The sequence below is a fragment of the Bos indicus x Bos taurus genome, chromosome 5, assembly GCF_003369695.1.
Source record: "Bos indicus x Bos taurus breed Angus x Brahman F1 hybrid chromosome 5, Bos_hybrid_MaternalHap_v2.0, whole genome shotgun sequence".
Lineage (NCBI taxonomy): Eukaryota > Metazoa > Chordata > Mammalia > Artiodactyla > Bovidae > Bos > Bos indicus x Bos taurus.
In genome coordinates this window covers 3,354,994-3,382,375 of record NC_040080.1, presented here as the reverse complement: position 1 = coordinate 3,382,375, position 27,382 = coordinate 3,354,994, and the positions used below count along the sequence as shown (strand labels likewise).

General features: G+C 57.6%; 1 protein-coding gene across 2 annotated transcripts in view; it reads right to left on the bottom strand.

Annotated features, from left to right (window-relative positions):
* Positions 1 to 27,382, bottom strand: part of CELSR1 (cadherin EGF LAG seven-pass G-type receptor 1) — a 144,573-nt gene that overhangs the window by 36,170 nt on the left and 81,021 nt on the right. For both annotated transcript variants that reach the window (XM_027540486.1, XM_027540485.1), the window contains exons 5-9: positions 26,971 to 27,059; positions 9,301 to 9,458; positions 7,790 to 7,953; positions 7,298 to 7,423; positions 4,914 to 5,080 (exon numbers count right to left, since the gene is read on the bottom strand). In XM_027540486.1, coding sequence (XP_027396287.1) covers positions 4,914 to 5,080; positions 7,298 to 7,423; positions 7,790 to 7,953; positions 9,301 to 9,458; positions 26,971 to 27,059 — 704 coding nt within the window. The remainder of the gene's footprint in view (positions 1 to 4,913; positions 5,081 to 7,297; positions 7,424 to 7,789; positions 7,954 to 9,300; positions 9,459 to 26,970; positions 27,060 to 27,382) is intronic.

Below are 27,382 nucleotides of genomic sequence, written 5' to 3'. Positions count from 1 at the left end.
GAACATAAAAATTGGGCAAAGTCTAATTTGCTGTTGCCTGTCACATGTTCCAGAATCACATGCTTTCTTCTATGATGAAGTGAAGTGAAGTGAAAGTCACTCAGTCGTGCCCGACTCTTTGCGACCCTAATTCTCCAGGCCAGAATACTGGAGTGGGTAGCCATTCCCTTCTCCAGGGGATCCTTCCAACCCAGGGATCAAACCCAGGTCTCCTGCATTGCAGGCAGATTCTTTACCAACTGAGCTGTGAGGGAAGCCCAAGAATACTGGAGTGGGTAGCCTATCCCTTCTCCAGCAGATCTTCCCGACCCAGGAATCAAACCAGGGTCTCCTGCATTGCAGGCGAATTCTTTACCAGCTGAGCCACCAGGGAAGCCCCTCTTATATGGTAAGAAGCATCAAATATTGGCAGAGATCAAGTAAGACGAAGCCCCCTGGACTTAGGTATCGGAACAATCACAGGTTCTGTTGACTATTGGGCTCTTATTTTTGGATGTAAATGTTTCATTTTATGGGACAAGATTCAGGCCACCATGTTCAAATATATGTATGAAAAGACAGAAGTCAGCGTGGTAACCGGCCTAAGACATTCGTGTTTTGAGAGAACGTAGCTGGGGCAACGCTGAGATCATGGTTCCCTTTCTCCAGTGAAGGACTGGGCAGTTTGGACCAGCCCGCCTCCTGAGCACACCCGGGAAAATGAGGCAGAATCTTAACGCACGGCTGTCCAAGGCACCAGAGTGACCCAAGGCACTGCAAGTCACAGAAGCACAGCCAGGCAGAGGGTGGGGGTCTGCAGGGACGCGCTCGGCCCTGCCGCACAGCTGCCAGACGGCTCTGGGAGGAACCGATGAGGCTGAGAGCTGTGCGAAGCTTTCTTGGCTTGTGCGGCTGGGAGGAGAGGAAGTGGAATTCTGAGCCTGCCCAGGGTGAGGGCTGCAACCAGAAGCAAACACAGGGGATAATGACACCACCATCCTCGTTTCAAACTGCCTCTTGCTTGTCAACATGATGTCCAGTATTCAATCAAAAATAACCAAGAACGCCAGGAGAGAGGACGGTGTCTTAAAACAGACTCTTGGGAATCCAGATGAGAGAACCATCAGACACAGACGTGAAAACAGTAATGGGAACCACAGAGCTTTCAAGGAGACTGATTCAGGTACCAGTAGACTTATTTCTGGATATAATTATTCCTTATTTCATGAGATAAGACTCAAGCTACCATGTTTAAATACTTTAAGATTGTAAATCAACTACACTTCCAAAAATACATGTTAGAAATCTAAAAACACAGTGTTGTAACGAACCTAACTTCAAATTACATACAGAGCATATTAAAAAAAAAAACACTGTTAGTGCACTGCTGAATATAAGGAACCTGAAATACGAGGAAACAGAAATGTTGAAAGGAGAAAGATAGAAAAAGATACATCACAGAAACACCAACAAAAGCTAAGCACAGCTATATTAACAGGAGACAAAGTATATTCTAAGGCAAAAATAATTATGAAAATAAAGAGGATTTTCATCGTGATAACAGAGTCAATATTCCAGAAAGATAAAACAATCCTAAAATTGTATGCACCTAATAACATTGCCTAATCACATCACCCAGAGCCAGACATTCTAGAAAGCGAAGTCACATGGGCCTCAGGAAGCCCTGCTGCTAATAAAGCTAGCGGATGCGATGGAATTCCAGCAGAACTACTCAAAACCCTAAAGCGTGATGCCATCAAGGTGTTGCATTCAATGTGTCAGCAAATCTGCAAGACCCTGCAGTGGCCACAGGACTGGGAAAGACCAGTCCTCACCCCAGTTCCCAAGGAGGGCAGTACTGAACACTGGACACTTACACTCATCTCCCACGCTAGTGAGGTCATGCTTAAAATCCTGCATGCTAGGCTTCAGCCTTATGTGAACCAAGAACTTCCAAGCTGGGTTTAGAAAAGGAAGAGGAACCAGAGCTCAGACTGCCAACATTCACTGGATTATAGAGAAAGCTAGGGAGTTCCAGAAAAACATCTACCTCTGTTTCATCGACTGCACTAAAGCCTTTGACTGTGTGGATCACAACAAACTGGAAAGCTCTTAAAGAGACGGGAATACCAGACCATCTTACCTGCCTCCTGACAAACAACAGAACCCTGTGTGGAACAACTGACTGGTTCAAGATTGAGAAAGGAGCACCACAGTCCCGTCTGCTCCCACCCTGTTTGTTTAACCTCCATGCTGAGCACATCGTGAGAAATGCCGGGCTGGGTGAGTAACAAGCTGGAATCAAGATAGGCAGGAGAAACATCAACCTCAGACATGCTGACGATACCATGCTAATGGCAGAAAGTGAAGAGGAACTGAAGAGCCTCTTGATGAGGGTGAAGGAGGAGAGAGAAAAAGCCAGCTTAATATTAAATATTGAAAAAACTAAGATCATGGCATCCGGCCCCATTAGTTCATGGCAAACAGAAGGGGAAAAGGTGGAAGCAGCGACAGATTTCCTCTTGTCTCTAAACTCACTGTGGATGGTGACTGCAGCCATGAAATCAGAAGGCGACTGTTTCTTGGCAGGAAAGCGATGACAAACCTAGGCAGTGTGTTGGAAAGCAGAGACGTTACTCTGCCGACAAAGGTCCGTCTAGTCAAGGCTAAGGTCTTCTAGCGGTCACATACGGCTGTGAGAGCTGGACCATAAAGAAGGCAAAATGCTGAAGAATTGATGCCTTCGAACCACGGTCCTGGAGAAGACTCCTGAGAGTCCCCTGGACAGCAGGGAGATCAAACCAACCTTAAGGGAAATCAACCCTGAATACCGGTTGGAAGGACTGATGCTGAAGCTGAAACTCCAGTATCTTGGCCATCTGATGCGAACAGCTGGTTCACTGGAAAAGTCCCTGATGCTGGGAAAGACTGAGGGCAGGAGAAGAGGGCATCAGAGGATGAGATGGCTGGATGGCATCGCCGAGGCAACGGAAGTAAGCTTGGGCAAACCTCGGGAGATGGTGAGGGACAGGGAGCCGGGCGGGCTGCAGTCCATGAGGTCACAAAGAGTCAGACATGACTGGGCAACTGAACAGTGACAACCAGAACAACAATGGAGCCTCCAGATCCACAAAGCAGGAGCGGACAGGTCCAGAGGGGCTCAGAGGTGAGCCACAGTCGAGGCTGGAGATTAACGCACCTCTCTCAGCAGCTGAGTAAACTCCCTAAAGCAATAAGGACAGAAAAAAATGTGAACGCGCTGTGAACACACGCCACCTACTTGACAGACAGAACGCCGCAGAACTCGACTGCGGTGAACACGTGTTTTTTTCAAGCATAGGTAGAACATCGACAAAAATCACCAAATGCGGGGCTCACAAGCAAGTCTCAGCACATCTCAAAGGTCCGAAATCACACGGCGAACGTTCTCTGTCCTGCGGTTACGCTGGAAACAATAACAAAACGGCTAAAAACGCCACCTGTCTGCTAACTGAGAGAGCTGCTTACCAATACCCGAAGGGCCAAAGAAGAAATCTTGACGGAAAACAGAAAATGTGTTTAGCTGATTATAAAGACAACGCAGCTAGTAATGTGTTTCACTTTTCAGTCTTAACTGAGAGTCAACGGAAGAAGGCAGTTTTTCACCTTTTTATATTTCGTTTCCCTTCGTTTCGCAGAAGCCCCAGTCAACTCATTAAACTTGCCCTGCCATTCTCTCTCGCTGTCCTCGCTAACAAAGCCCCGAAGCCAGCAGCTCCACGATGAAATGACGTACCACCACAAACAAAAGCAGCGCCTGCAGAATGATCCCAGGGCACTGGGAGTAGCTGCTTGCCACCTGAGGTCTGTCGCCGGATTTAGGAGAGCATTTAGCAGCAGCCAGGTGATTCCCACTTGACAATGGAGGTGGATTTAGGGCACCTAAGAGCAATCAGCCAAATTGTTCCGGCTGCAGGATGACTCTGTGCCTTGTCTGGGCCGCTGCGGAGGCTGGGAACACCACGGAGACCGCCCCCAGAGCACACGGGCCGCGGGGGGCCTGCATTCCACAAGCGTCGTGTGGAAACAGCCCAGAGTAGTCTGTAATCCCCAGCTGACCAGCCTTTGGGAACGGCCCTGGGGCGGCCTTCTGGGTGGCCTCCGGGGTCTGGAAGATCCCCCTGCCGCCCCGAGGTCACCACGTTTGCCACCCAGGCTTCCACAGGGAGGCGCTGGCCACGGTTCCTGGCAGAAACCCTTCATGTTTGAATCAGCTACTCATACCTTAATTACTCAGACAATACAGGAGTTCGTGGCTTTGGGTGTTGTTCCATTGAGAGCGTACTTTTTTCCGACGGAGACCCCATGGCCAATGACAGCCCGCGAGCGCCCACTCGTCACCTGAATCAGCCAATTTAATTTGTTCCAACGGTAAAACCACCACAGAGGGAAACCCCATCCCCGGGCAGAGGAGTGCCCGCCGTGTTCCGGCCCAGAGCGGGCATCTGGGGCCGCCTGGTAAACCCATACAATTCCTGGTTAATACGGGAAAAACAATGGTGGCCGTGTTTACCCGGGAGGCACACACTGCACCTTCAGTGCGACCTGAACGCGCCTGCGCGGGAGACGCACCTGAGCAGAGACCGGGGAGGGGACAGGGAGGCGTGAGAGGCAGGTGGGGGTGGGGCAGGTGGGAGAAGAGAAGGGGCTCCCCCTGGGCTCCGCGCCCCCAGCCCCCGCCCAGCAGGGTTGACAGGCTGACTGATCTGGTGCTGGGCGCTGGGTGGTCACATTCTCCTGGTCCTTCAGCGGCGTGGGCAGAGAGAAGTGACCAGGCGCCCCTCGAGGGCAGTGGGAAGGCCCGGCTTCAGGGCGGACGGCCCGAGCCTCTGGTCGCCTCACGTGGGTGTACAGCTGTCCTGCGGCACCCGGGGTGGGACGGGGCTCCCACTCACCTGGAGATGGAGCCGGGAGGACACGCCCGCCGTGGCCTCCATCAGCACGCCGTCCTCCTTCCTGGTCCGGAACATGAGCCCCAGGTACCAGGGCACGGAGATGATGATGTCCAGGTCGCTCCAGGACACGACGCTCTCCCCGCTGAAACGCTGGGGGTGGGGCATGACTGTGGACACAGACACAGGCTCCCCGCATCAGACGGCCCCTGAGAGTCCGTTTCAGCAGCAGAGGGCGGGACAGGGCCCCAGGGAGCGGGAGGGGAGAAACCCTGGGCCTTTCTTATTTTAATGCAGAACTGACCTCAGACTTCTACTTTAGAGCACTCGCCCTCTGAGTCCAGGAACTCTGGGCCCTGCAGAAACCTCCTCTCACCCCCCAGGACACAGGCCACACTCCTGGACAGTGAGGCTCAGGCCTGGGGCTTCTCAAGCAGGCCCGTGTAAGGGAAGGGGCTTGCAGGCAGAGCGGGACAGCCCAGGACCCTTGGGCTCAGTGGGGGCCCCTGAGAGCCTAGTCTACGTGCCCCCCCTACCCCCGACACACACCTGACGCTGAGCCCACCCCGCTTCGTCTGTGACGCTGAGCCCACCCCGCTTCGTCTCTGCCTCCAGACAGACCAGTGGGCGGGGTGACGCTGAGCCCACCCCGCTTCGTCTCTGCCTCCAGACAGACAGACCGGTGGGTGGGGTGATGCTGAGCCCACCCCGCTTCATCTCTGCCTCCAGACCCCTGCGTATCACAGGCTTCAGGGCCGCTCCCCGAGCCTCAGCCCAGGTCCCCAGGTGGGCCCGGGGCCATCCCCACGAGGTTGGGCAGCACGGGGCATGCCAGACGGGGGCGGCCTCGGGGGGCCACTGAGCCCCGTGGGCACCAGCATCTGGTTCCTGTTCTCAGGAACCCAGCCCTGGCAGCTGTTTGCTCTGGCACAGTCGGAGCCAGGCTCCCAGCCTCCATAACAGGAACTCCGAGGGCAGGCGGCCGGATGGTGCTGTGTCCCCCAGGGGCCTCTGCCCCTCCCGCGACCCCAGCTTCCTGCACGTGGCGTTCAGCTGGGGCTGGACCTAACCTGGCCACGGGGCCTGCATGGGCCGTGCCCACCTGCTACACAGGAAGCAGACCTTTGGGGCCTTGAAAGGCTTTGTGCCTCGTGACACAAAGCAGGGGGCCCTGACCAGTGACCGCGTCCCGGACAAGGATTGCAGTCGTAACACGACACCTCGGCTCCCACGTCACGCGTCTCAGCTCCGTCGCTGTGGCCCTGAGCAGGGTGGGCCGCCCGGCACAGGTGGGCTGCCCGCTAGCTCCACCCTCTCGCCCGCGCTGTGAACTCTGCTCCCCTTGAGAACCTCCTATCACGGGGCCCGCCCACTTCTGCTCATCACCTCCTTAAGGGAATCTCAGGGAAGCCGTGGTCCCCACGCCCGCAAACAGCCACAGGAGATCCCGAGCCCATCCCTCGGGGCCTGCAGGCTGGGGTGAGGAGCGTCTGCCTTCTACGGAGAGGCTGTGGGTTGGGGGCCAGCGGGTGGCCACAGGCAGGACTTCCCCAGGCCATCAACTTGCTAATGGGCTCCGGGCAGCTCCAAACCTGGCGTGCTGCAGTCCACGGGGTTGCAAAGAGTCGCACGTAATTGAGCGACTGGACAACACCAACAACACCTCCAGGCAGACCCAGGGAGAGGGTCCAAGCTGGTGTGGCCTCCGCCTGCCCCTTTGGGCCTTGACTGTACCCAGGGAGAGGGTCCAAGCTGGTCTGGCCTCCGTCTGCCCCTTTGGGCCCCTTGACTGTAAGGCAGACCCAGGGAGAGGGTCCAAGCTGGTGTGGCCTCCGCCTGCCCCTTTAGGCCCCTCGACTGTAAGGAGCGTCAGTGGTTTTAAATCACTGCTCTTATTTAACACCATGTTGCCTCAAAATGAACAAGTCATTTAAAACCTGCCAGTTTCTACAACAGCAGGGGTGGGGTCTGGGGGGAGGCCCAGGCTTTGATGCCCACGCAGTGTGCGGTCCGGCGGGGAGGCGGCCAGCTGGCGGAGCCCCGGGGTGGTGAGAAGGGGCGTGGGGGCACGGGGCCTGGGGAGCTGCCCCTGGCAGCTCAGGGTGCCCGTGAGGAGACACACAGCCCCCAGGAGGCTCACCCAGGCCCCGCCCGCTCCTCTGGCCCTCGTGGACACCCCACGCCACGCTGGTCCGGCTCACGCAAAGGGCTGGGTCCTGCAGACCCATCCTGGGTGCCCGGCCTCTGCTCCAACATCACGCACCATGGTGCCCGCAGCCCTGGCCCTGGGCTGCCCCGCCCCCCCAGCTCCCCACCAGGACCCAGGCCTGGGGACACACGTGCCACGGGAGGCCGGGGCACCCGGCACCCACCGCACCAGCTCTCACCTTGCTCGCAGTTCTTGCCGCCAAAGCGGAGCGGGCACTCGCACAGGTATGTGTTCCAGCCGCTGACACAGGTGCCCCCGTTCTGACACCAGGTCCCGTCGCAGAAGTTCCGCTGAGCAGCGCAGCCTGGAGATGGAGTGCAGGGTATGGGCTCAGAGCACGAGACGGAGCAGAGAACCACGAGGGGGTGGGGTGGGGGTCTACTCGTGTCTCTCAGCACCGACCCGCACGGCAGGGAGATGCATCCCGTGGATATAGCTGGAGAGGTGGCGGGCAGACCCGGGCCCCTCTGGGCCATCAGGATCTAAGACCTGAGACGCCATGGAACGGCCATGTCTGAAGGCCCGCAGCCGCAGGCCCAGCCCGCCAGCCGACCGGGCCACCTGGGGACCTGGGATCGTGGGTCTGGGTCGGTGGCAGGCCTGAGGGCCCAGGAGGTGGAGGATGCCCTCCCTGCCTGGCCACCGCGACCCCATGATGCCCCCGCCGCACCTGCCCTGGTGCCGTTGTTGGCGATGAAACTGGCCATGTCCACGTGCCTGCCGTCGATGGACAGGTTCCGCATGCAGCCCACGAACTGCCGGTTCCGCACCGGGAAGTCTTCAGGCAGGTTGGGGACGCCCCCCAGGAGCAGCGGCCCAGTCAGGTCCAGGGACCTGTGGAGGCAACGTCAACCGCTGAAATGGCGGGCTGGCGAGGGGGACCCTGGCGTTGCCATAACCTGGTGTTGCTGAGCCGTGGCCTCAGCTGCGGGCTCACTCGTCACCCTGCTGCTGCTGCTGCTGCTGAGTCGCTTCAGTCGTGTCCAACTCTCTGCGACCCCATAGACGGCAGCCCACCAGGCTCCCCCGTCCCTGGGATTCTCTAGGCAAGAACACTGGAGTGGGTTGCAATTTCCTTTTCCAATGCAGGAAAGTGAAAAGTGAAAGTGAAGTCGCTCAGTCATGTCCAACTCTTAGCGACCCCATGGACTGCAGCCTATCAGACTCCTCCATCCATGGGATTTTCCAGGCAAGAGTACTGGAGTGGGGTGCCTTTGCCTTCTCCGACTCGTCACCCTGAGCAGCAGTAAATCCAACAGGTGGGCAGGCCAAGGAAGCAGGCGGCCAAGAGGCCAGAACACACTCGGCAGATCCTGCTTCCGGGGCCGCCCCCGGCTCTCAGCCGCTCTGTGCCTCAGTTTACCCCCTCGCATCAGGTCCTGACAAACGGGAGGTTTCGGGTGGCCGCCCGAGTCCTGCCCGCTGGCCTGGCCTGTCCACACCGCAACAGGACACGCAGAGCCGAACAGTGGTGCCACCTGCCTCTGGTCCCTAACGACCTTGAGTGGAGGTCACAGCAAACACGAACCCTGGCTCTGCGGGCGCACACCTGTCCCATCACTGAGCCGGGGGCGCCCCGCCTGCACCAGAGCTGGGGGCGGGGAGCCTAGGAAACAGGCACGTTTCATACCAGATGCCCCAGCAGACCAGGCTCAACTAACTGTGGGGTTCAAAGAGCTTAGTGAATATCCCACCCAAGCAATCCGAGTTGAGTCCTGCATGGACCCTTATACCCCTCGACTGGAAATTTCCACGTCAGCATGTCTCTGCCCGGGGTTACGATGGGCCCCAGGGACCCCGGCATCCACATGGTGATGCAGCCGCTTGGACCTAACAGAGGGCTCACTGACCCAGCCCTGAATCGCAGGGACCAGCGCTTTCTGGAACAAAGCCAGGGCTCCCGTGGAGACAGGGCTGGCAAGGGCTTCTGGGCTCAGCACGCCGGCCGTCACAACTCTGGGTGTGGCCTGGCCACCGCTTAGGCAGATGAGTCTAAGGGGACCTGTTCTGGGAGGCTTTGACATATCGAGGGATGAGGGACAAAGCACGACTTCACCCCAGACTGGGACTGCCAGGACTCCAGGCCCAGAGTGCCCCGCACTGTGGCCCGTCCTGGGCGACCCCTCTGGTGCAGTGGCTGTGGACAGGGCGCACTGCAGGGCCCGCCCCCGAGACACTCACTTCTTGGAGCCGCTCTGAGTGCCCTGGGCAGCACAGCTGTAGTTCCCGACAAAGCTGCCGAAGCGCACGGCCACGGCCGTGTCACAGTCGTCCACGGTCACCACGGCCACCTTCTCTCCGGACGGCCCGTGGGGCAGGCCCAGGCGGCCGATGTTGGGCTGGGGGACGAGAAAGCCGTCAGTGTGACCTCCCGCCAGCGCCCCCAGCCGGTTCCCCAGCCCCGGCACACGCCCCCCCCACTAGCCTGGTCTTAAATTAGTCTCCAAACCACCTGTCCTGGGTGAACGGGGAGCCCCCCAAACTTACGTCCCTCCCAGAACCCCAGAATGTGGCCTTGTTTGGAAACTGGCATCTGGCAGACGTAACTGGTTGGGCTGAGGGCGTGCTGCAGCGGGATAGACCCTCACACACACAGTCACCCAGGGAGACGTCGTGTGACGATGGAGGCAGAGGCGGGTGACGCTGCCACAGCCAAGGGCGCCAGCACCCCTGACGGAGACAAAAAGGAGCGTGCCCTGCAGCCCTCGGGAGGCCCTGCACACAGCTGGCTCCAGATGCCCGTCTCCAGGACCAGGGAGAAGGCCGGTCTGCTGTCAGCCCCCTAGTCTGTGTGTCTCGTCCCACAGCCGACACCAGGGCCCCGGGACCCCTTCTGAATATCCGTGTGAGTCCACACCTTGGCCAGACCATGTCCACGCACCTCCTGACCTGGTTCCTGGGGTGAGGGCTGCACAGTCAGTGCTCCCACACCCGGCGGGGTACCCCTCATCTGGCCCAGAAGGATGGCAGCTCCAGGTGCTCACCCCTCGAGGGCTCATGCTCTTCCTGGCCCGGGGGTGACCCTCCAGCCCCTTTGGCTGGCCCGAGGTCAGCCACCCTCTGTGCCCCGGATCAGTCACCGTCCTCCCCAGCTCCCCGCGTTCCCTGGTGTCCCCGTGGTTCTCACATACTTGGTCTCCCTGCCCAGGGCTGTTTAGAAGAATCCCCTGGGACCACTGCGCAGGGGGCAGCCTGCCCACTTCTGGAAGGAGTGCGTTCCCCAAGCAGGGAGGCTGAGGTTCACATCCGAGGACTGACTCCCTCTCCCTGGGCAGCCCGCTCATCCTGGGCATTCCTCACCAGTCCCCCACCGGCCAGCCCTCGAGGACACCCAGCACACCCACCCAGACGGCCCTCAGACTCCTCCTAACGGGAGATACAGCGCCGCCGTTCACACCAGCCACGTGATACAGGAAGGGGCACTGTTCCGGAAATGCAGAGGGCAGGCTCGGGCCAGGCCAGGCGCCTGGGCCCCTTCCCCATCTGCACAGCCTGGACGAGCGCTGCCTCCTGAGGGGGCGTGTGGGCTAACCCAGAGGGTCACCACGCTTCACCATCCGCACGCGACGTGTGGGGGCTCCTTCCTCCCCCACAGAGAACATTTGCTCCCAGTCCCAGTGGGGACTGTCCATCAACCCCAAGAGCAAGGGCTCAGGGCCTCCACGTGATAGGTCTTGGGTCCAGTCGAGTTTATAATGATGAAATTCGATGCTTCTTTATAATAATATTGGAAATGGGGAGTTGTAAAAACAGAGAATTTAATTGAATCATCTTCGATGTCTTTTCACGGGGAAATAACAACTACACAGTTCATTCCAAACCTTCGGTTTCCTTTTCTCCAAACCTTCAGTTTTTAATAGGAACAAAAAAAGTATCCGTTTGATTGAGGATGCCGGGCCGAAAGGCAGGACGTGGGGTTTCTGGTAACAGGAGCTCAGCCAGGCGGCCGAGCTGTGTGACTCCAGGAGGCCTCGCTCGCCCTGGCCTTACCCTCTGGAGTTGCGCTCTGCACAGCCTACATCACTGTACCTGGCAACCCCAGCCAAACCTCCTGCTTCCTCCTTGGCCACCATCCGACCCGGACAAGGCCATCACTACACCTGTCTCTCTGTCTACAAGACGAAGGTTTAATGTTGGAATACCCATCCTCTCTGTGCGACAGGGACCTCAGGACGACGTCAACGTGAGACGCCGGAGCCTCCCTCGAGCCCTTCTCAGGTAGAGCCAGAGGAAGACTGCCCCTGCCCGTGGTGGCCCAGCTCGCGCATAATTCTCTCCATTTTCTTCTGCGTCAGTTGGTGAGATCACAAGGTTGGCTAAGCTATTCCTTTAAAGATTTCACCTTTGGTTAAGCAACAGTTAGATAAGTAAAAAATAACCTGTTTTCTCGCTCTGTAATAGCAGTCCCCTTTAGAGAACACGTCCAAGTGCCTATTATGAGACGCTTAAATATTAGGTGCGATCCCGGGGAAAGAACCGTCCTCCAGCTGTGCAAGCCCCGTATTATCTTTACAACTTGCAATTTACATTTTTGGGGATGGGTGTGAGCCTTTCAGGGGAAGGACGTAAACAGCATTTATACTTGGGAGGCGCTAGTGAAACGAACCTGCTGTCTACACAACTGTGGTTGTTGTAAACCGCTGCTGATAATCAGCAGCTCAGAGCCACGGGCTTCAAACGGAAACGAGGAGGAAAACGGAAAGACAGAAAAACACAAAAAACAAAAAAAATCAGCATTTGTATTTACAGCAGCACTTACAGACGTGAGACGGGTTTCACTGGTAAGACAGATCCCAGAGTCTGGCGTCACTTCATTGAAGCAGCAAGGCGGGGGGAAACAAACAAGCACTGGCATCTGCTTCTTCGTTCCTGCTCCCACATCCACCAGCCACTGGGCCAAAAGAGATGGCCCTTTGGACCACAGAACTGAGCACCCGCAGAGTAAGAACTGTGAGTACCAGCAGGAGAGACGCACAGGGAGGTTTCGGGGAGGAGCCACGACATCCCAGGGCTAGCGCCTGACTCCGCAGCACGGCCGCTACTCCTGAACCAGCAGAATGCCAGGCCGGCCAGCCTCACGCCCAGGCCAACTGTCCACGTGTGGTCAGGATCGCCAGGAGAACAAGAAGGGAGCTGGGGGGAAGGCTGTGGGTAACAGGAACCAAAACTGCAGTGACTCAGAACACATGGACGAGGGTCCTCAAAGAGTTCAACACAGCAGCCACGTGACCCGGGGCTTCCCCGATGGCTCAGTGGTAAAGAACCCGCCTGCAATGGAAGAGATGCAGGAGATGTGGGTTTGATCCCTGGGTCGGGAAGATCCCCTGGAGAAGGATATGGCAACGCACTCCAGTATTCTTGCCTGGAAAATTCCATGGACAGAGGAGCCTCGTAGGCTACAGTCCATGGGGTCGAAAAGAGTCGGACACGACTGAGCAACTTCAGGGAGTACTGAGCTGGGGCCCCACGTGACCCAGGAAACCACTGCTAAGAATAGACCCCAGAGAACCGAACACAGGGACTCAAACAAAAACCTGTTCACAAAAGGTCTCAGTAGCACTGTTCACGGCAGCTAAAAGGCAAAACAACCCCAAAGTCCATCAGCAAGTGAACGGATAAACGGAATGTGGTATATCCATTCAATGGACTATCATTCAGCCATTAAAAAGGAACGAAATACTGTTATACGCGACAATGTGGGTGAGCCTCCAAGACATTACGCCAAGTGAGAGACGCCTGGCACAGGCGTCTTCTGCGCCACGCAACACACATCATGCCTTGTGTGACCCAATTTATGTGATGTGTCCAGACAGAGACACGGAAAGTAGAGGAGTGGTTTCAGGGGGAGGGCGTGGTGGGGGGCTGGGAGGGGCTGGTAATGAGTACAGAGTTTCCTTTCAGGGTGATGGAAATATCTCAGATCTAGATAAAGGTGGTGGCTGCACAGCATCATGAATGCACTAAATGCCACTTTAAATGGTTAATTTTATGTAAACTTCACCCAATTAGAAAAAAAAAAATTGGATGGACACCCACCATTCACCTTCCCCGTTTTTTCTATCTGTCAAACGAGGATAAACTGCATCCCAAAGCCTTCCTAGAGAGACTCACAAGCAATTACAGGCAGAAAGAGCAGCGAGCGTTCTCCATCAGGCTTGGGAAGTGTGTGTGTCGACACAGTCAGCCTGACTTGGGGGTTTGGGAGGAACAAAGGCCCCAGCAAGGGTGTCTGATCTGGGCTCAGCTCATCCATCTTGGTCGAGGGAAGACAAAGCATGGCTGGATGGCTGGTGGGGGGGAGGAATCAGGACAATCGTGAGGCGGCGACGGCGCCTGGCTCAGGCGCACACGGCCAGCCGCGCGTTGGCAGGAGGGACTGTGATGCGAGCGGTTCACCCGAGCATTCAGGGCGAGACTGGGGCTGGGGAGGAGAAGGCATGCAAGGCTCTGTGGGCACAGAGGGGAGGAGCAAAGAACAGACAGCAAGGCGAAAGGAGCTGCCCCTTCACATCTTCAAGATGAATTTTTAAAGTTTGTGCAAGAGAAAAAGACGGCCAGGAATAAAGGGGCCACGTGGCAGGACATAAGTCACCTTACTTCTCAAGCGAAAGGGGCTCCGGGCACAGGACAGGTAAAGGCCCGAGCCCTGACATTCCCTCCTCCTCCTGGGGCCTGGCCCCAGGGGGCAGCTATCCCAGTCGGGGGATCCCTGCCCTTTTCTCACCCCGAGCCCCACCCCACAGCGGCCTGGCGTGGACACCCAGGGGCCGAGGGGACACAGCATACGATCCAAGAGCTGGAGGCCCAGGCCAGCCAGCAGGGCCTGAAGAAGGGGCAGACTACACTGCTCAGTGCCCACAGGCTGCCCCGAGCAGAGCCCACCACGGGCAGGCGGGATCGGGGCCAGTGAGGACAGGCCCACCGTGCCCACCCCCGGGAAGAGTTCTGAAGGATGCCTTGCGCATCGGGGGGGGGGGGGCGGGCCAAAACAACCAGCTTTGCAAATCTGTGCGGATCCGGGTTCCTGGCTCCCGGCGAACCCGCCCCAAGTCGTCACTTGGGGTCTGCCCCTTTTTATTTCCCTTCAGCTATTTCTTCTCCTTGGGCAGCAACCCCCCCTCCCTGGGCTTTTCCATTCAGGGGTCCCGGAGCAGCCCGTGGGGATTGTTTGTGACACAATAGGGCTTGGTCCCCACGAAGTGCTCATATTTCTACAGCCTTTTAACCTGCTACAGACAATTCCTCATCAGGGAGGCGGATGGGGGTTCAATTTCAAATGCTGGTTGCAAGGGAAGGAGGTGTGGGGTGGGGGCTCGAAACCAGATACCAGGAGGGGCAAGTCTTGGGAACGAAATAGATCCACGCTCTGTGTCAGAAATGATTAACCGACGTTCATATCAAAGAATTCACAGACGGCTGGGCCTGAGGAATGTCACAAAGAGTGGAAATGCAGCCTGGAACGTGTATGTGTGAGGCTCAGACCCGACGACTGGGCCGGCTGGACGAACGAAGCCCGCTGGACGATGGGCACACCGAGAAATGTGGGTGAGCCCCCGCCCCGGTCCAGGCACAAAGGTGAGTAGGCCCCCCTCCAAAGCAGGCGTGGTGTTTCTCTCTGATGTTAACTTGTGGACGAGAGGAGAAAACACCCAGGCACACACACTTCCAGGATCCAAACCAAACGCCCAGGGAGCCTCCCAACAGGACTCTGCTGGAACTCCAACAGCAGATCAAGATGCTGCGTCCCCGGGGGCCCAGGTTGGGTCTGGGGGGCGCCCCACGTGCAGACAGTCCCTGGATGCTCTGGTAGCGACTCTGACGCTCAGCTTCCCCGCCTGTAACACACAAGTGGGAATGCCCTCCCGCCCCCTAGGCAGGCTGCGGCACCTCCCAGACCCGGAGCACTGACCAGGCCCCCACACAGGGGCTCTGGGCTCTGCGATGGAGAGCTAGGTCCACCTCTCTTGTGGGGAGGGATTTGCCCCAAAGCCACCCAGGCAGGAGCAGAGAAGGAGGGTGGGATGCAAGGTAGTGGCTGCACACTGTTAAATATAGAGTAGATGTACAACATCCATGTGCACCGCAGGGAACGATGCTCGATGTCCCGGGGTAAAACCACGGTGGGAAAGAATATCTATCAATCCCTTTTCTGGGCAGCAGAAATTAAACCCAACATTGTAAATCAACTATACTTCAATAAAATGTAGAAAAAGAAGTCATTCCACCTTCTTCAGTGGAGAAGGAAATGGCAGCCCACTCCAGTATTCTTGCCTGGAAATCCCATGAGCAGAGGAGCCTGATGGGCTACAGTCCATGGTGTTGCAAGAGCCGGATGCAACTTAGTGCCTAAACGGCAACAAGAACCTTCTTCAGTGAAATTGGCAGGAGCTCAGAGTTCCCCCAGATGAAGCAGTGAACGACAGAGGATGAGGTGGTGGGTGGCATCACCAACTCGATGGACACGGGTTTGGGTGGACTCCGGGAGTTGGTGGTGGACAGGGAGGCCTGGCGTGCTGTGGTTCATGGGGTCGCAAAGAGTCGGACACAACTGGGCGACTGAACTGAAGCAGTAAACATATTTACTTCTTGAATTTAACATTAAGACCTAAGCCCAGGCCTTCTTGACCCTTTTCCTCTGAGACAAGGGACGCCCGCACCCTAGGATGGGCACAGTGTCCCCCAGGGCGTGGGCAGCACACTGCTGCATGGAAGCCTGACGGGGCCACCGGGCAGGGCGCACGGCTGGCCGAAAGGGGCACCTGCTCCTGCCTGCTTCGCCTGCCGGGGACCTGGGGCAGGGGACACGCTGCCCAGCTTGGCAGCATCTCCTGGAGAGAGGCTAAGTCCAGTGTCATTCAGAACTGAGGACCCGGGCCCCCTGCCGAGTCCCTGATACTGGGCTGGCTGTCACACCAACGCAGCCAGGGCCCAAGGCTGGCAGGGGCCAGGGGACAGCAAGGTCCACAGCCTCCAACGAGCATCACCTCCAAAAGGCCAAGAGGTCACATCCTTACCCCACTTAGCAGAGTCCCCTGACTCCCACTCTCCACCCCAGACCCCTGAGCCAGGTTCAGCTGTAAAACCGAGGTGAAAACGGGGCCTCCCGGGTGGGATTAAATGCACAGGGACATTTGTGAAGGGAACATTCCAGGAAGTTTGTTGCTGCCGCGCTGTTGCTAAGAAAGGCGGGAAGAAAGCCAAAATACACACAAACGGCCGTTCTCCCTGTATTTTCGCCACGCTGTTTTCCTGCATGAAAAATATATAGCTTCTTTTTTTAACACCTTTAAAGAAAATACAAGAGTTCCCTAGCAGTCCAGTGGTTAGGACTTGGGAGTTTCACTGCCAAGGCCCCAGGCTCAATTTCTCGCAGGGAAACTAAGATCCTGCAAGCGGCCACACGGCAAAACCACACGCAGCAGACCAGGAGCGGCGAGCAGCCCGGGCTTCCGCGCGCCGTCGCGGCAGTCCCCGGTCCTTCTCTAGGGCGCAGAGCACCGCTCAGCTCTGAGTCCCTCATGTGTCCGGCTGCCCGGCAGAATACTGTGCTGTGAGAATGGACCCTTCTTATTTGGGGAGCATTAAAAAGAGGAGACTTTTCACAAGGGTCAGAATCAGCTGGTCACCTTAACACGAACCACCGCAGAGCTGTCCATTTCTCAGGCAATGCAGTGACCCGACTCCTGAGGACTGCGGCCACAGGTCGAAGGAGGTGCTTTTGTGATAGTTGCTCAGACGTGGGAAAACCCAGGGCTGGGAGGCAGAGGTCCACCGAGCGTGGCCTGTGCGCTCGGCACTGCGTATGAAGAAGCACCTCCTACTGGCCCCAGCGATCTCCGTGGGGACGCCTTTTGTTCTGGAAAAGATCCTCCCCAGGTGTGGCCTTTCACCAGACAAGCTCGGGGGCCGGTGAGCGGGGCCCAGGAGCGTCAGAGCTGCCGTCCCCACCAGGCCGGGTCCCTTATCTGTATCTGCCTGGCCGGGCAGGCTCTCCGAGTTTTCTGGGAACCCAGGAGTTCACGCAGCTTTGCTCCAAGGGGGTCTCTTCTCCAGTGACAGATGGAGGGCTCAAGGTCAGGGTTCTTTCCATTTACACAGTGCCTTCTTGGAACATTTACACATGTTCCTTCTTTTAGGGGCTCTGTGGACCAGAAGCTGCTCAACACGAAGGGGAGGCCCCTCAAGCGCCCCACGAGAAGTGCACGCCCTGAACCCCTGGAGTCTATGACTCTGACGTCGGCTGCTCCCAGCTGGACCAGAGCCGCAGAGGGGCCCTTGGAACGGTCCAGGAGAGAAAGGGAGGCGGCGTCAGCAGTGACACGTCTCTGGGCTGCCGGGGTCTGCAGGCTACAGGTCATCTTTTCGGAAAACCTTCTCGGACAAAGAGAGAGAGGCTTTCGAGAAGCATCCACTCACACTCACATGTACACACACACACACACACACACACACACACACACTCTTGCAAAGCCCCCTTCTGCTCCTGCTGGGACCCCAATAGGATTGCCTCTGTCCGCAGAGCATGCATGGCCACAAAGAGACCCCAGGACCCTCAGCTTCTCCCTACAGACCCCCAGCGCCTCCCAGTTGCCTCCACCCTGCTCCGGGTCAGCCTCCCTGCCCCCACCTCGGGTGCGCAGGCCTCTAGGGTGCCGTGCAGGGGTGGGGACAGGGCTGGGTCGGTGGGGAGCAGGCAGGGGTGAGGCCTGGAAGGGCTGGGAAGGTGGGGGGGGAGGGCAGAGCGGGAGGGCGCTGGCAGGTGGGCTCCGTCCAGCCCCAACCCCATCCCTCTGTGTCCTCCTCCCAGGCTGGACGTGAGGCCCTCGGCAGTGACAGGCTGGTCCTGGGGAGGGCAGGGGGTAGGGGTGAAGAAAGGGGGGCAGCCTGGGAGGGCAGAGGGCTTGGGGCGGGCAGTGTTTCATTGCAGAGCGTTGGGGGGCGGTGACGGGGTCTGAGCTGGGCGTGCTGGGTGGGACAGGGCGGCCGGTGGAGGCACGAGGCCACCAGACAGGGAGCCGCCTGGAGCTCTGGGCTGCGGGCAACTTTCCACGGCAGGCGGGGGTCGGGGGCCCGGGTGGGGCTGAGTGATTCTGTTTCCATGGCGGGTGACTCTGCCCTCTGATGGGGCGTGTTTGGAAAGGAAGCAGGTGGGCGCCCCGCCCGCTTGGGCACTGGGCTCACACTGTGGTCACGGGAACATCGATGTCAGACACAGATTGGCTACCCACCAGTCCAGACACAACAGGGACCATTCCTGTCCCCAGAAACTGGCCGAGGAAAGCAAGAAATCCAGCCAGAGAGAAACAAAACGATTCACCCCCCAGACCGCAGACTCGGACTGGAACGGGTGAGCCTGCCCGGCAGGAACTGAGCGTGTACAGCGTGTCCCACCGACTCGCCTGCAAGGCTCCCAGACTACCACCTCCGTGAGCGGGAGGAGCGAGGCTAAGAAGACCCCGTGCAGACCGGGGGACGGCAACCACCCACCTGGCCCTCTCCTGCATCACGAAGCATTGATGGACTTGGCAAATGCCTACCTACACTTGAAAAGAGTTTAGCTTCCTTATCTCGTACCTGCTTTGAATCAAATGATTTTCTAAACGGAAAACTTTTCAGAAAAGAAAACAAAAATGGCTCACGAGCCCATCACCCAGATGACTCCTGCTGTATTCTTTAATAAAAGAAAGCATGAAACACATAAGACATCACAGGAAGTTAAAGCGAACACAAAGGCCCCCCCTTCTCATTAACCGTATTCCCAAAGGCATCCACATGCGGCGGACTCTCTGCAGAAAGAGTTGCAACAATGCCTCCCATCACTGAATCACAGGAATAATAAACAGCTGATGTTTCAAGATACCACGCGTGGGCTGGCTCAGGACCCAGCACAGCTATCTGATCCGTGCTGTTGATGGACTTGCTTCAGAGGGGAGGAGGGTGCCCTTCAGGAAAAAAATGTGCGTATGCCAGCACATATTTGTCCATCTTTCCAAGTTCTTTTAATTAAGCCCTTGAGTTAATTTCAGATGTACACGCAATTCTAAAAAATAAGCGAGGTCTGAGGCGCCCTTTACCCAGTTTCCACCAACTGCAAACATCACGGCCCAGATGTGGACGCCGACACTGTCAGGATACAGAGTGTTTCCATCAGCATGAGGACCCCACCCACGGCCCTCCCACCCCCACCCCCAGCCCAGGCAGCCACTCATCCGTGCTCCAGGTCTGCCATGCCCTCTTTCAGGAGTGATATACAGATCGAACCACATAGCACGCAAGCTCAGTTCAGTTCAGTCACTCAGTCGTGTCTGACTCTTTGCAACCTCATGGACTGCAGCACGCCAGGCCTCTCTGTCCATCACCAACTCCTGGAGTTCACTCAAACTCATGTCCATTGAGTCAGTGATGCCATCCAACCATCTCATCCTCTGTGGTCCCCTCCTCCTCCCGCCTTCAATCTTTCCCAGCATCTGGGTCTTTTCAAATGAGTCAGCTCTTTGCATCAGGTGGCCAAAGTACTGGAGTTTCAGCTTCAGCATCAGGCCTTCCAATGAATATTCAGGACCGATTTCCTTTAGGATGGACTAGCTGGATCTCCTTGCAGTCCAAGGGACTCTCAAGAGTTTGCTCCAACACCACAGTTCAAAAGCATCAATTCTTCAGTGCTCAGCTTTCTCTATAGTCCAACTCTCACATCCATACATGACTTTAAACCATAGCTTTGACTAGATGGACCTTTGCTGACGCAAACTCATGAGACTGGCTGGCTCTCCCTGGTCAGCACACTTTTCTCTTACATGTGTCAGAAGTTCCTCCTGTCTTATTACTGAGTAGTATTCCGGGTTCCGTGGTGCGTGGATGTACAGTCTGTGTTAACCATTCAGTTTGGGAATGTTAGGGATGTAAGCTGTTCTGAATCTTTGTGTACATGAGTTGTATCTATAGTCATGGGAAACGTTGGTCTGTAGCTTTTTTTTGGTACTGTCTTCATCTGATTTTGGTATTAGGGGAACATTAACTTAAAAAAATGGCCCAGGAAGTGTTCCCTCCTCTTCTATTTTCTGAAAGACACTGTACACAATCGGTGTAGTTCTGGAAACGTTTGATAGAACTCTCAGGTGAAACCACCAGGGCCTGAGATTCCATCCTGGGGAGTTTTTAAAGCACAGTTTCCGTAATAGTAACATAGTTGTTTGAATTAGTTATTTCGTGTTGGTTGGTTTGTGACAGTGTGTGTGTTTCAAGGAATTGAGAATTTATTCCTGATACTACTAACCTATCTTCTCTCCCTCTCTTTTTTTTTCTTGCTAGAAGTTTGATGACATTACGGGTTTTCCCAAAGCTCTTTGTTCCACTGATTCTTTCTATTGGTTTCCTGTTTTAAAAATCTCTGGTTTCTGCTCTTGTCTTTATTCACTCCTTCCATCTACTTGCTTTGGGTTTATTTTGCTCTTCTTTGTGGAGGTTCTTGAAGTAGGAGCCTTCCGGGAGTTGGTGATGGACAGGGAAACCTGGCGTGTGTCCATGGGGTCGCAAAGAGTCAGACACAACTGAACTGAACTGAAGTGGGAACTGAGATGATTGATTTGAGATGCAGCCTCAGTATTCTTGCCTGGAGAATCCCCAACGGCAGAGGAGCCTTGTATGCTGCAGTCCATGGGGTCGCAGAGTTGGACACGACTGGTTGACTAAGCACAGCCTAGCACAGCTCTTTTCTAATGTGAGTATGAAATGCTATGAATTTCCCTCTCAGCATCCCACATATTTTGGCATTTTGTATTTTCATTTCCTTTAAATTAAAAACACAGATTTAAACAAACTTCCTTCATTTTTTCCCCCTTCTTCCCTTTTCTGAATAATTGAATACTTATGTCAAATCTCTATGAACGTCCCTTGTTCCCAGCACCGGTTGGAGTCAGTCGGTAGATTCAGGGCCTAGAGAGGCAGCAGTCACAAGGCTGGGCTGGATGAGAAGGGTGGCTGGGGAGGCGGCCTGGTGGGGGATGAGAGTGAGCAAGGAGGTGGCGGCCCTTTGGGGTTGGAGGCCGTTTAAACGACGGTGATTGAGACAATGAAGAGTTTTACCGAGGGCAATGGGAACAGGTTTTCTCACTGAGCAAGAAAAGATTTACAAACATGGAAGGGGAAAAAAACTGGAATGACTCTGTGGTGCTGGAACGGAATTCAAAGTTTTCAATAAGTAGAGACAGAAAGAAACATGAATTTCAGTATGAGTATATATGAGCACACACACATACCTGTACATACATATACATGCCCTACTGGCCCAGTAAGAGACTGGGAGTGAGACCCCCTAGGAGCAACGAGTGCATCCCGCACCTGAATCCTGACTCCTAAATACCTGCCTTTACGGAAAGGATCCGGAGTTCTGCGGGTAAAGCGGACCTCCTCCCTCCCTCGAGTTCTCTCTCTCCCTCTGCTCACTGTCTCTCCCTTCCTACCCTCCCCCACGCCCTCTGGAACACGCACACCTACACGACAACAGTCTTATCTTTTTGGTCTTTTTGTGTATCCCATACCCAGAACAATGCGTGGCATGCAGCAGGCACTCAGTAACTGCTCCATGTATTACGAAGAAAGGGCAGAAGGGAGTGACCCAGAGGCCGGGCAGCCCTGCCCAGGGGTGAACCCACAGAGGTCTGCAGGACACCAGGAGGACCTCCATGAAGACCAGCCTGAAACAAGGTTCTGAGTGGAAACCCTTGAGTCTTCTGGAAGATCTGCCGAAGCAGAGGGAGCCCCCTGAGCCTGGGGGTGGTTCAGTTCAGTTCCGTCGCTCAGTCGTGTCCGACCCTTTGCGACCCCATGGACTGCAGCACACCAGGCTTCCCTGTCTACCACCAACTCCTGGAGTTCACTCAAACTCATGTCCATCCAGTCAGCGATGCCGTCCAACCATCTCATCCTCTGTCATTTCCTTTTCCTCCCACCTTCCATCTTTCCCAGCATCTGGGTCTGTTCTAAGAGTTAGTTATTTGCATCAGGTGGCCAAAGTATTAGAGTTTGAGCTTCAACATTAGTCCTTCCAATGAACATTCAGGACTGATTTCCTTTAGGATGGACTGGTTGGATCTCCTTGAAGTCCAAGGGACTCTCAAGAGTCTTGCTCAACACCACAATCAGGCAATCAGACCCCCCTGCACCATGCCGCGCAGAGCCCACTTCCCTGGAGCCCCTGGAACGTCATGTGCGGCACAGACCCGAGAGGTCAAGAAGGACGTGGACGAGCCTGGGGATGAGTGCGGCCGGGGTGGAACCATCCCCGCCGAGCCCCACACCAGCGGCCCCTCCCCCAGGGTCACTGGAACCTTCAGCATGGGACGCTCTGCTCGGTGAGAAGCACAGGATGCGGGCACCGAGAGAAGCAGTGCAGCCAGGCTCTCACTGCTCCAAGATGCTTCCAGCACCAGGCCGGAGACAACCCAGTCCTCTGGGAGTCACCAGGACCAGAACAGGCCCTGCCTGCCGAGGCCCCGCCTGCCGAGGCCCCGCCCAGGATCCCGTCAGTCACCTTCTGGCTGATGTGTCTGCGCCCCAGATGCCTGATTGGACAGGGTGAAGGCCTCCAAGTAACCCCTCCAGATGTCCCCCCCCCGCCGCGCTGGGGGCACTGCTGGTGCTCAGCAAGAGACTGTCCTCCCTGCGAAGAGCAGAGACGTGTGCTCCCTGCTGCTCCCACAGGGGGGTGCTCCTCCCCCCTCCCCATGGCCCTGGGGGTCTCAACACAAACATTCTGATGCCCAAGGGCGAGGGGGAAGGACAGACACCCCACAGAGCTCTGACTAATGCTGAACCCGAGTTCCCAGTGCAGAGAAATCACTTAAGCATGAGCCACACAGACCCTTCTGCAAGCTGGCGGGGAAAACGTTTATCGATCATGCACAACAGCCTCGGAGGAAAAGACATCTGCGACCAGGTGATGACCACGTGGGCGTGCGTGAGTGGGTGCTCAATCGTGTCCCACTCTTGCGACCCCATAGACTGCAGCCCACCAGGTTCCTCTGTCCATGGGATTTTCCAGGCAAGAATACTGGAGTGGGCTGCCATTTGCTTCTCCAGGGGATCTTCCCGACCCCAGAATCGAACCTGTGTCTATTGAGTCTCCTGCGCTGGCAGGCAGGTCTTCACCAGAGCACAAACCCTCCAAATCCTCCCCGAACCTCCATGGGCGGTGTGAGCAGAGAGGCCCCAGGTTCCACCTGCGCCTGACGGACTTCAACATGTTTGTACAAAGTGTCCGCCTTCAAAATACCTTCCCAGGAAAACACCCAGCTCCAGCGGGCACCCGAGCTCCACTGAAAGGGAATTTTGCCACCGGCCCTTCTCGCTTAAAATGCCACCCCAAGCAGAAAGAAAAAGGGAACTGACTTTGCTGGACTCCCTGCCTGGGGGACTTCCCGTGTGGCTCAACTGGTAAGATTCTTCCACCCACAGTGCGGGAGACCTGGGTTTGATCCCTGGGTTGGGAAGATCCCCTGGAGAAGAGAAAGGCTCCCCACCCCGGTATTCTGACCTGGAGAATTACATGGACTGCATAGTCCGTGGGGTCGCAGAGCGTCGGGCACGACTGAGCGACTTCCACTTTCTTTCACTTTTCTGCCTGGGGGACCAGCCCGCATGGACCCTATCAAGGGGTCACGTCCTCTGCTTCCTGGCTGCCTTTGGCCAGTGGGAGGCCTAACAGGAGACTGAGGGTGGGGGGCATTGCCAGGAGGTTACTTCTTCTGTCCAGGTTCCACTCTGCGCTCTCCCGGTCCCTCTCGGCCTCAAGGCTCACACAGCCCTGGGTTCTGCACTGCCCACATGGATGGAAGCCCCACATCCTGTCCCCTTTGGTCGTAAGCCCTCCTGCGCCATCCTGGGGAGGTTTCTACCTGTTTCGGAGGGCGGGGGGCGGTGACTGGTAAAATAGCCCAGACAGGCCCCAGGGCAACCGTGGACGTGGGGGCAGGCCCCATGGGGCCCCAGGGGTTTCCCACACAGGACCCACCTTGAGGACCAGACCCGACGTGGATGACAGACAGACAAACAGCTGCAGAGCAGAGCGACCCGCCCCCCACAGACCACCTTCACGTCTGCCCTCCTTCCTGCCCGCGGTCGCATCCTGACGCGGCCCCCCGCAGCCACGGGCCCCCGCAGCCCCCCACCGCAGCCCCTCCACACGGGCCTGAGCTGCTCCCCGCCCGGGCCCAGGGTGGGTGGGGCTCTGCGCCTGGACAAGCCCGCGCCTTGGCCCCAAGAGACACAAAGCCCCCGAGACAGACGCCCTAATCCCGAGCACTTCCCATGGTGCGCGGAGGCAGACCACAGGGGCGGCCTCCAGGTCTGCGTGCAAACTGCAGGGTGCCTCCACCCAGCAGCCTCGGGCGAGAGAGGAAGCAGCTGAGTGGCCCAGAGGAGAGGCCTAATCCCGCACGGAGGGTCTGCTTCAGGATCGGAAGCGGGGGTGGCAGGGGTCCACGTCTCCTGGGCCCCTCCTCCCCGGGGGCCCCTTCAGGAGGGAGTTTGTTCCTCGGGGCCGCCTGCAGGGGCGCTGTGAGCAGGCAGGCCTTGGCGATGTCGGAGGCCGATGGACGCCCTGGGACCAGGGCTGGGCGGGCCGAGCCAGAGGCCCCATCTCTGCTCAGCTGGAACCACTGGCAGCTGACCCTGCTGGGGAGTCGAGGCCGACTCAGCCCCCAAGCCCAGTCTTCAGCCGGCCCCGGGAGGTATGTTTCCCACACAAGCAGGAAGGAAGAGGTACCATGGGTGCTTCCCTGACATGAAGCGGGGCCCCCGGGGGTCTCCTTGGCACCCTGCTGGGCGGGAAGCCCCCCGGACGCACGCATCCTCCCCCCAGAGGATGACCAGGGACGGCCCCTCCCTGGGGTCCTGGCCCTGCCGGCAAGGGGAGGAGGCCAGAGGCTGAGAGCTCAGAGGCAGGAAGGTCAGACGGCGGGCACCTCGTCCTTGCCGCGTGGCCCTGGAGCACCGCTGTGACTCTTAACTTTCCCTTCGTTCTACTCGAGGGCGTGTGCAGCATCCTGACAAAGAGCCCACAGGCGTCTGAGCCAGAGAACCACAGGTTCAAGAGCCCCAGAGAACCACTGACCCCCGTGTCCCCCATCTGTGCGCCAGGAGGGGGTCGGCCTTGCAGGAGCCCTGCCACCAACATGGCTTCTTGCTGGTCCCGTCTGGACGTGGGAAAGTCATCGCCACGACCTGGGGCATCAGGGCCGTCCACTGCCGGACTGGCTGGAGCACATCGAGGCCCTGAGGTCAGAGCCGGCCGTCCCTGCTCGGTGGACGGGGCCCCATGCCGTGGGCACCTGGCCCTCCAGGAGGCTCGGGCAGCCCTCACACCTGCGCCAGCTGAGAGCTGCTGCCCTGCGGCTCCTACGGTTGCTCAGCACACTGCCTCCAGGGCAGAGAGATGCGTCAGAAAGCATCTGACCTCGAGTGGGCTGTGGGGCAGAACTCCCTTGGGGGTCCCTGGGGGGACCCCTGCTTTCCTCCAGAGCAGCTGAATCAGGTCAGAAAGGCCCACGGGTTGGGGAAAGGAGGTTGGGTGGGTTAAGACCCCGCAGAGAGAAAAACCCAAGCTGAGGATCCGTCTGTCCTCAAGCCCTGGGAGGTCAGCTCTGAGGGTCCCCCTACACCCCTCATCTCCCACTGCGGCCACAAGAGGCTGTTCCAGGTGGGAAGGAGGTGGGTGCCTCGCGCTGGCTAATGACTGTCCCAAATGGCCACAGGCACACCCGCAGGAGAAGGCTCCTGCACGCACGACGGGGCAGCGAGGAAACTGCCCCCGTGTCTTTGGGGGCGCCCTGCCTCCCTCTGGGCCCCCCACCCAACACCCAGCCCCCAGCCCACGTCCTTAGCTCTCACACTCGGCCCTGCGTCGGGTAACACGGCCACCGCCAAGACCATGGCCCGGGCCTAACAGAGCGGGAAGCGCGGGGCGTCTGTCCCAGGCAGCTGTGGACACCTCCCACCTGGTCCTCACGCTCCCGAGAGGGACACCAGCCCCTGCGTCGCTTCAGACCTGCACCCCGGCCCTCATCACAAACACGGCGCCGAGTTCCACACCCGAGTCAGAATCCGGCCGCCCTCTACCCGGGGCGGGGTAACGGGAGCGCCTGCCTTCAGGTGGGGGCAAAAAACCAGGGTCACCTTGCGGGGCAATCACTGCCAGGGGCTACACGTTCAGGGCGGTGGAGACGTGGAGAGTTAGATCCCCACTGTGTCCAAAGGCTGAAAGGCAGCGCTCTTTCTCCGTGGGCGTATCCCTTACCGAGCGGGGACCCCTTGTCTGCGAGCCAAGCCAGGCCCACGTCTGTGGCTGAATGCCATGAGGGGGAGGCGCCCCAGAGTTCCCCAAGAAGGAAAAGAGAGGCTTGCCAAATCCCCGGCAATTGGAAAGCGGGGCATTCTGATGCAAAAACTAGCAAGGAGTCAAGAAACAGCAAAATGAAAGGAAACCCCCCAAAAACGCCCAGACCTTCACAGCGTTTCCTGGGAGAGCCTTCTGCCTCTCGGGTTTCATCCAGGGAGGCAGGGAAGGTTTAGGCTTTGGAACTGTGTTTGAATGGCCTGGGATTTCAGCCCCCAGTAATGGCTCGGCCGAGGCAGCCGCAATGAATAAGCTCTTTCTGCGTCCTGCCCTGGGGGTCGGGTGATCTCTGGGGTCCCAGCGCTCCCTGAGGGAGTATCTGCCACACCGCGGGGCTTGGGTATCTTCACACAGACCCTCAACAGATGCTCGTTTCCTACGTAACTCTGCCACCCGGCATGCTTATCTGCACCTCGGCGCATGGGCCGGGGCTGCCGGCGGGGCGGGCGGGGGATGCCTACCTTGTTGTAGTACTGCAGCTGCACCGCGTGCCAGCGCCCGTCACTCACGCCCCCGGGAACCTGCGGCGCCACCGTGGTCGTGGTCTCGCCTGCGGGGCCGGAGAGAGGAACAGTGAGCAGACCCCCAAGGCGAAAAGGCCTTCTGACCCTCTGGACCCGCGTTCTCCCCAGCAACCGGGAAGACGTTTTCAACGGCTTTGTCAATATGTTCATCCTACAGAGGGCGCAGGATTCCCCAGTCTCTGGACACTGGAGCTGTGCCTACAGCATTATAAACAGCGCTGCAGTGAACATCTTTGTGCGTTCGGGGATCCCCCCCCACGCCCCCACGCCACAGGATGGATTTCCAGGTGGAGAACCAGGGATTGGCACGCTAGAGGGCGCTGTTGCAGGATGGGGTGGTTTTAACCAA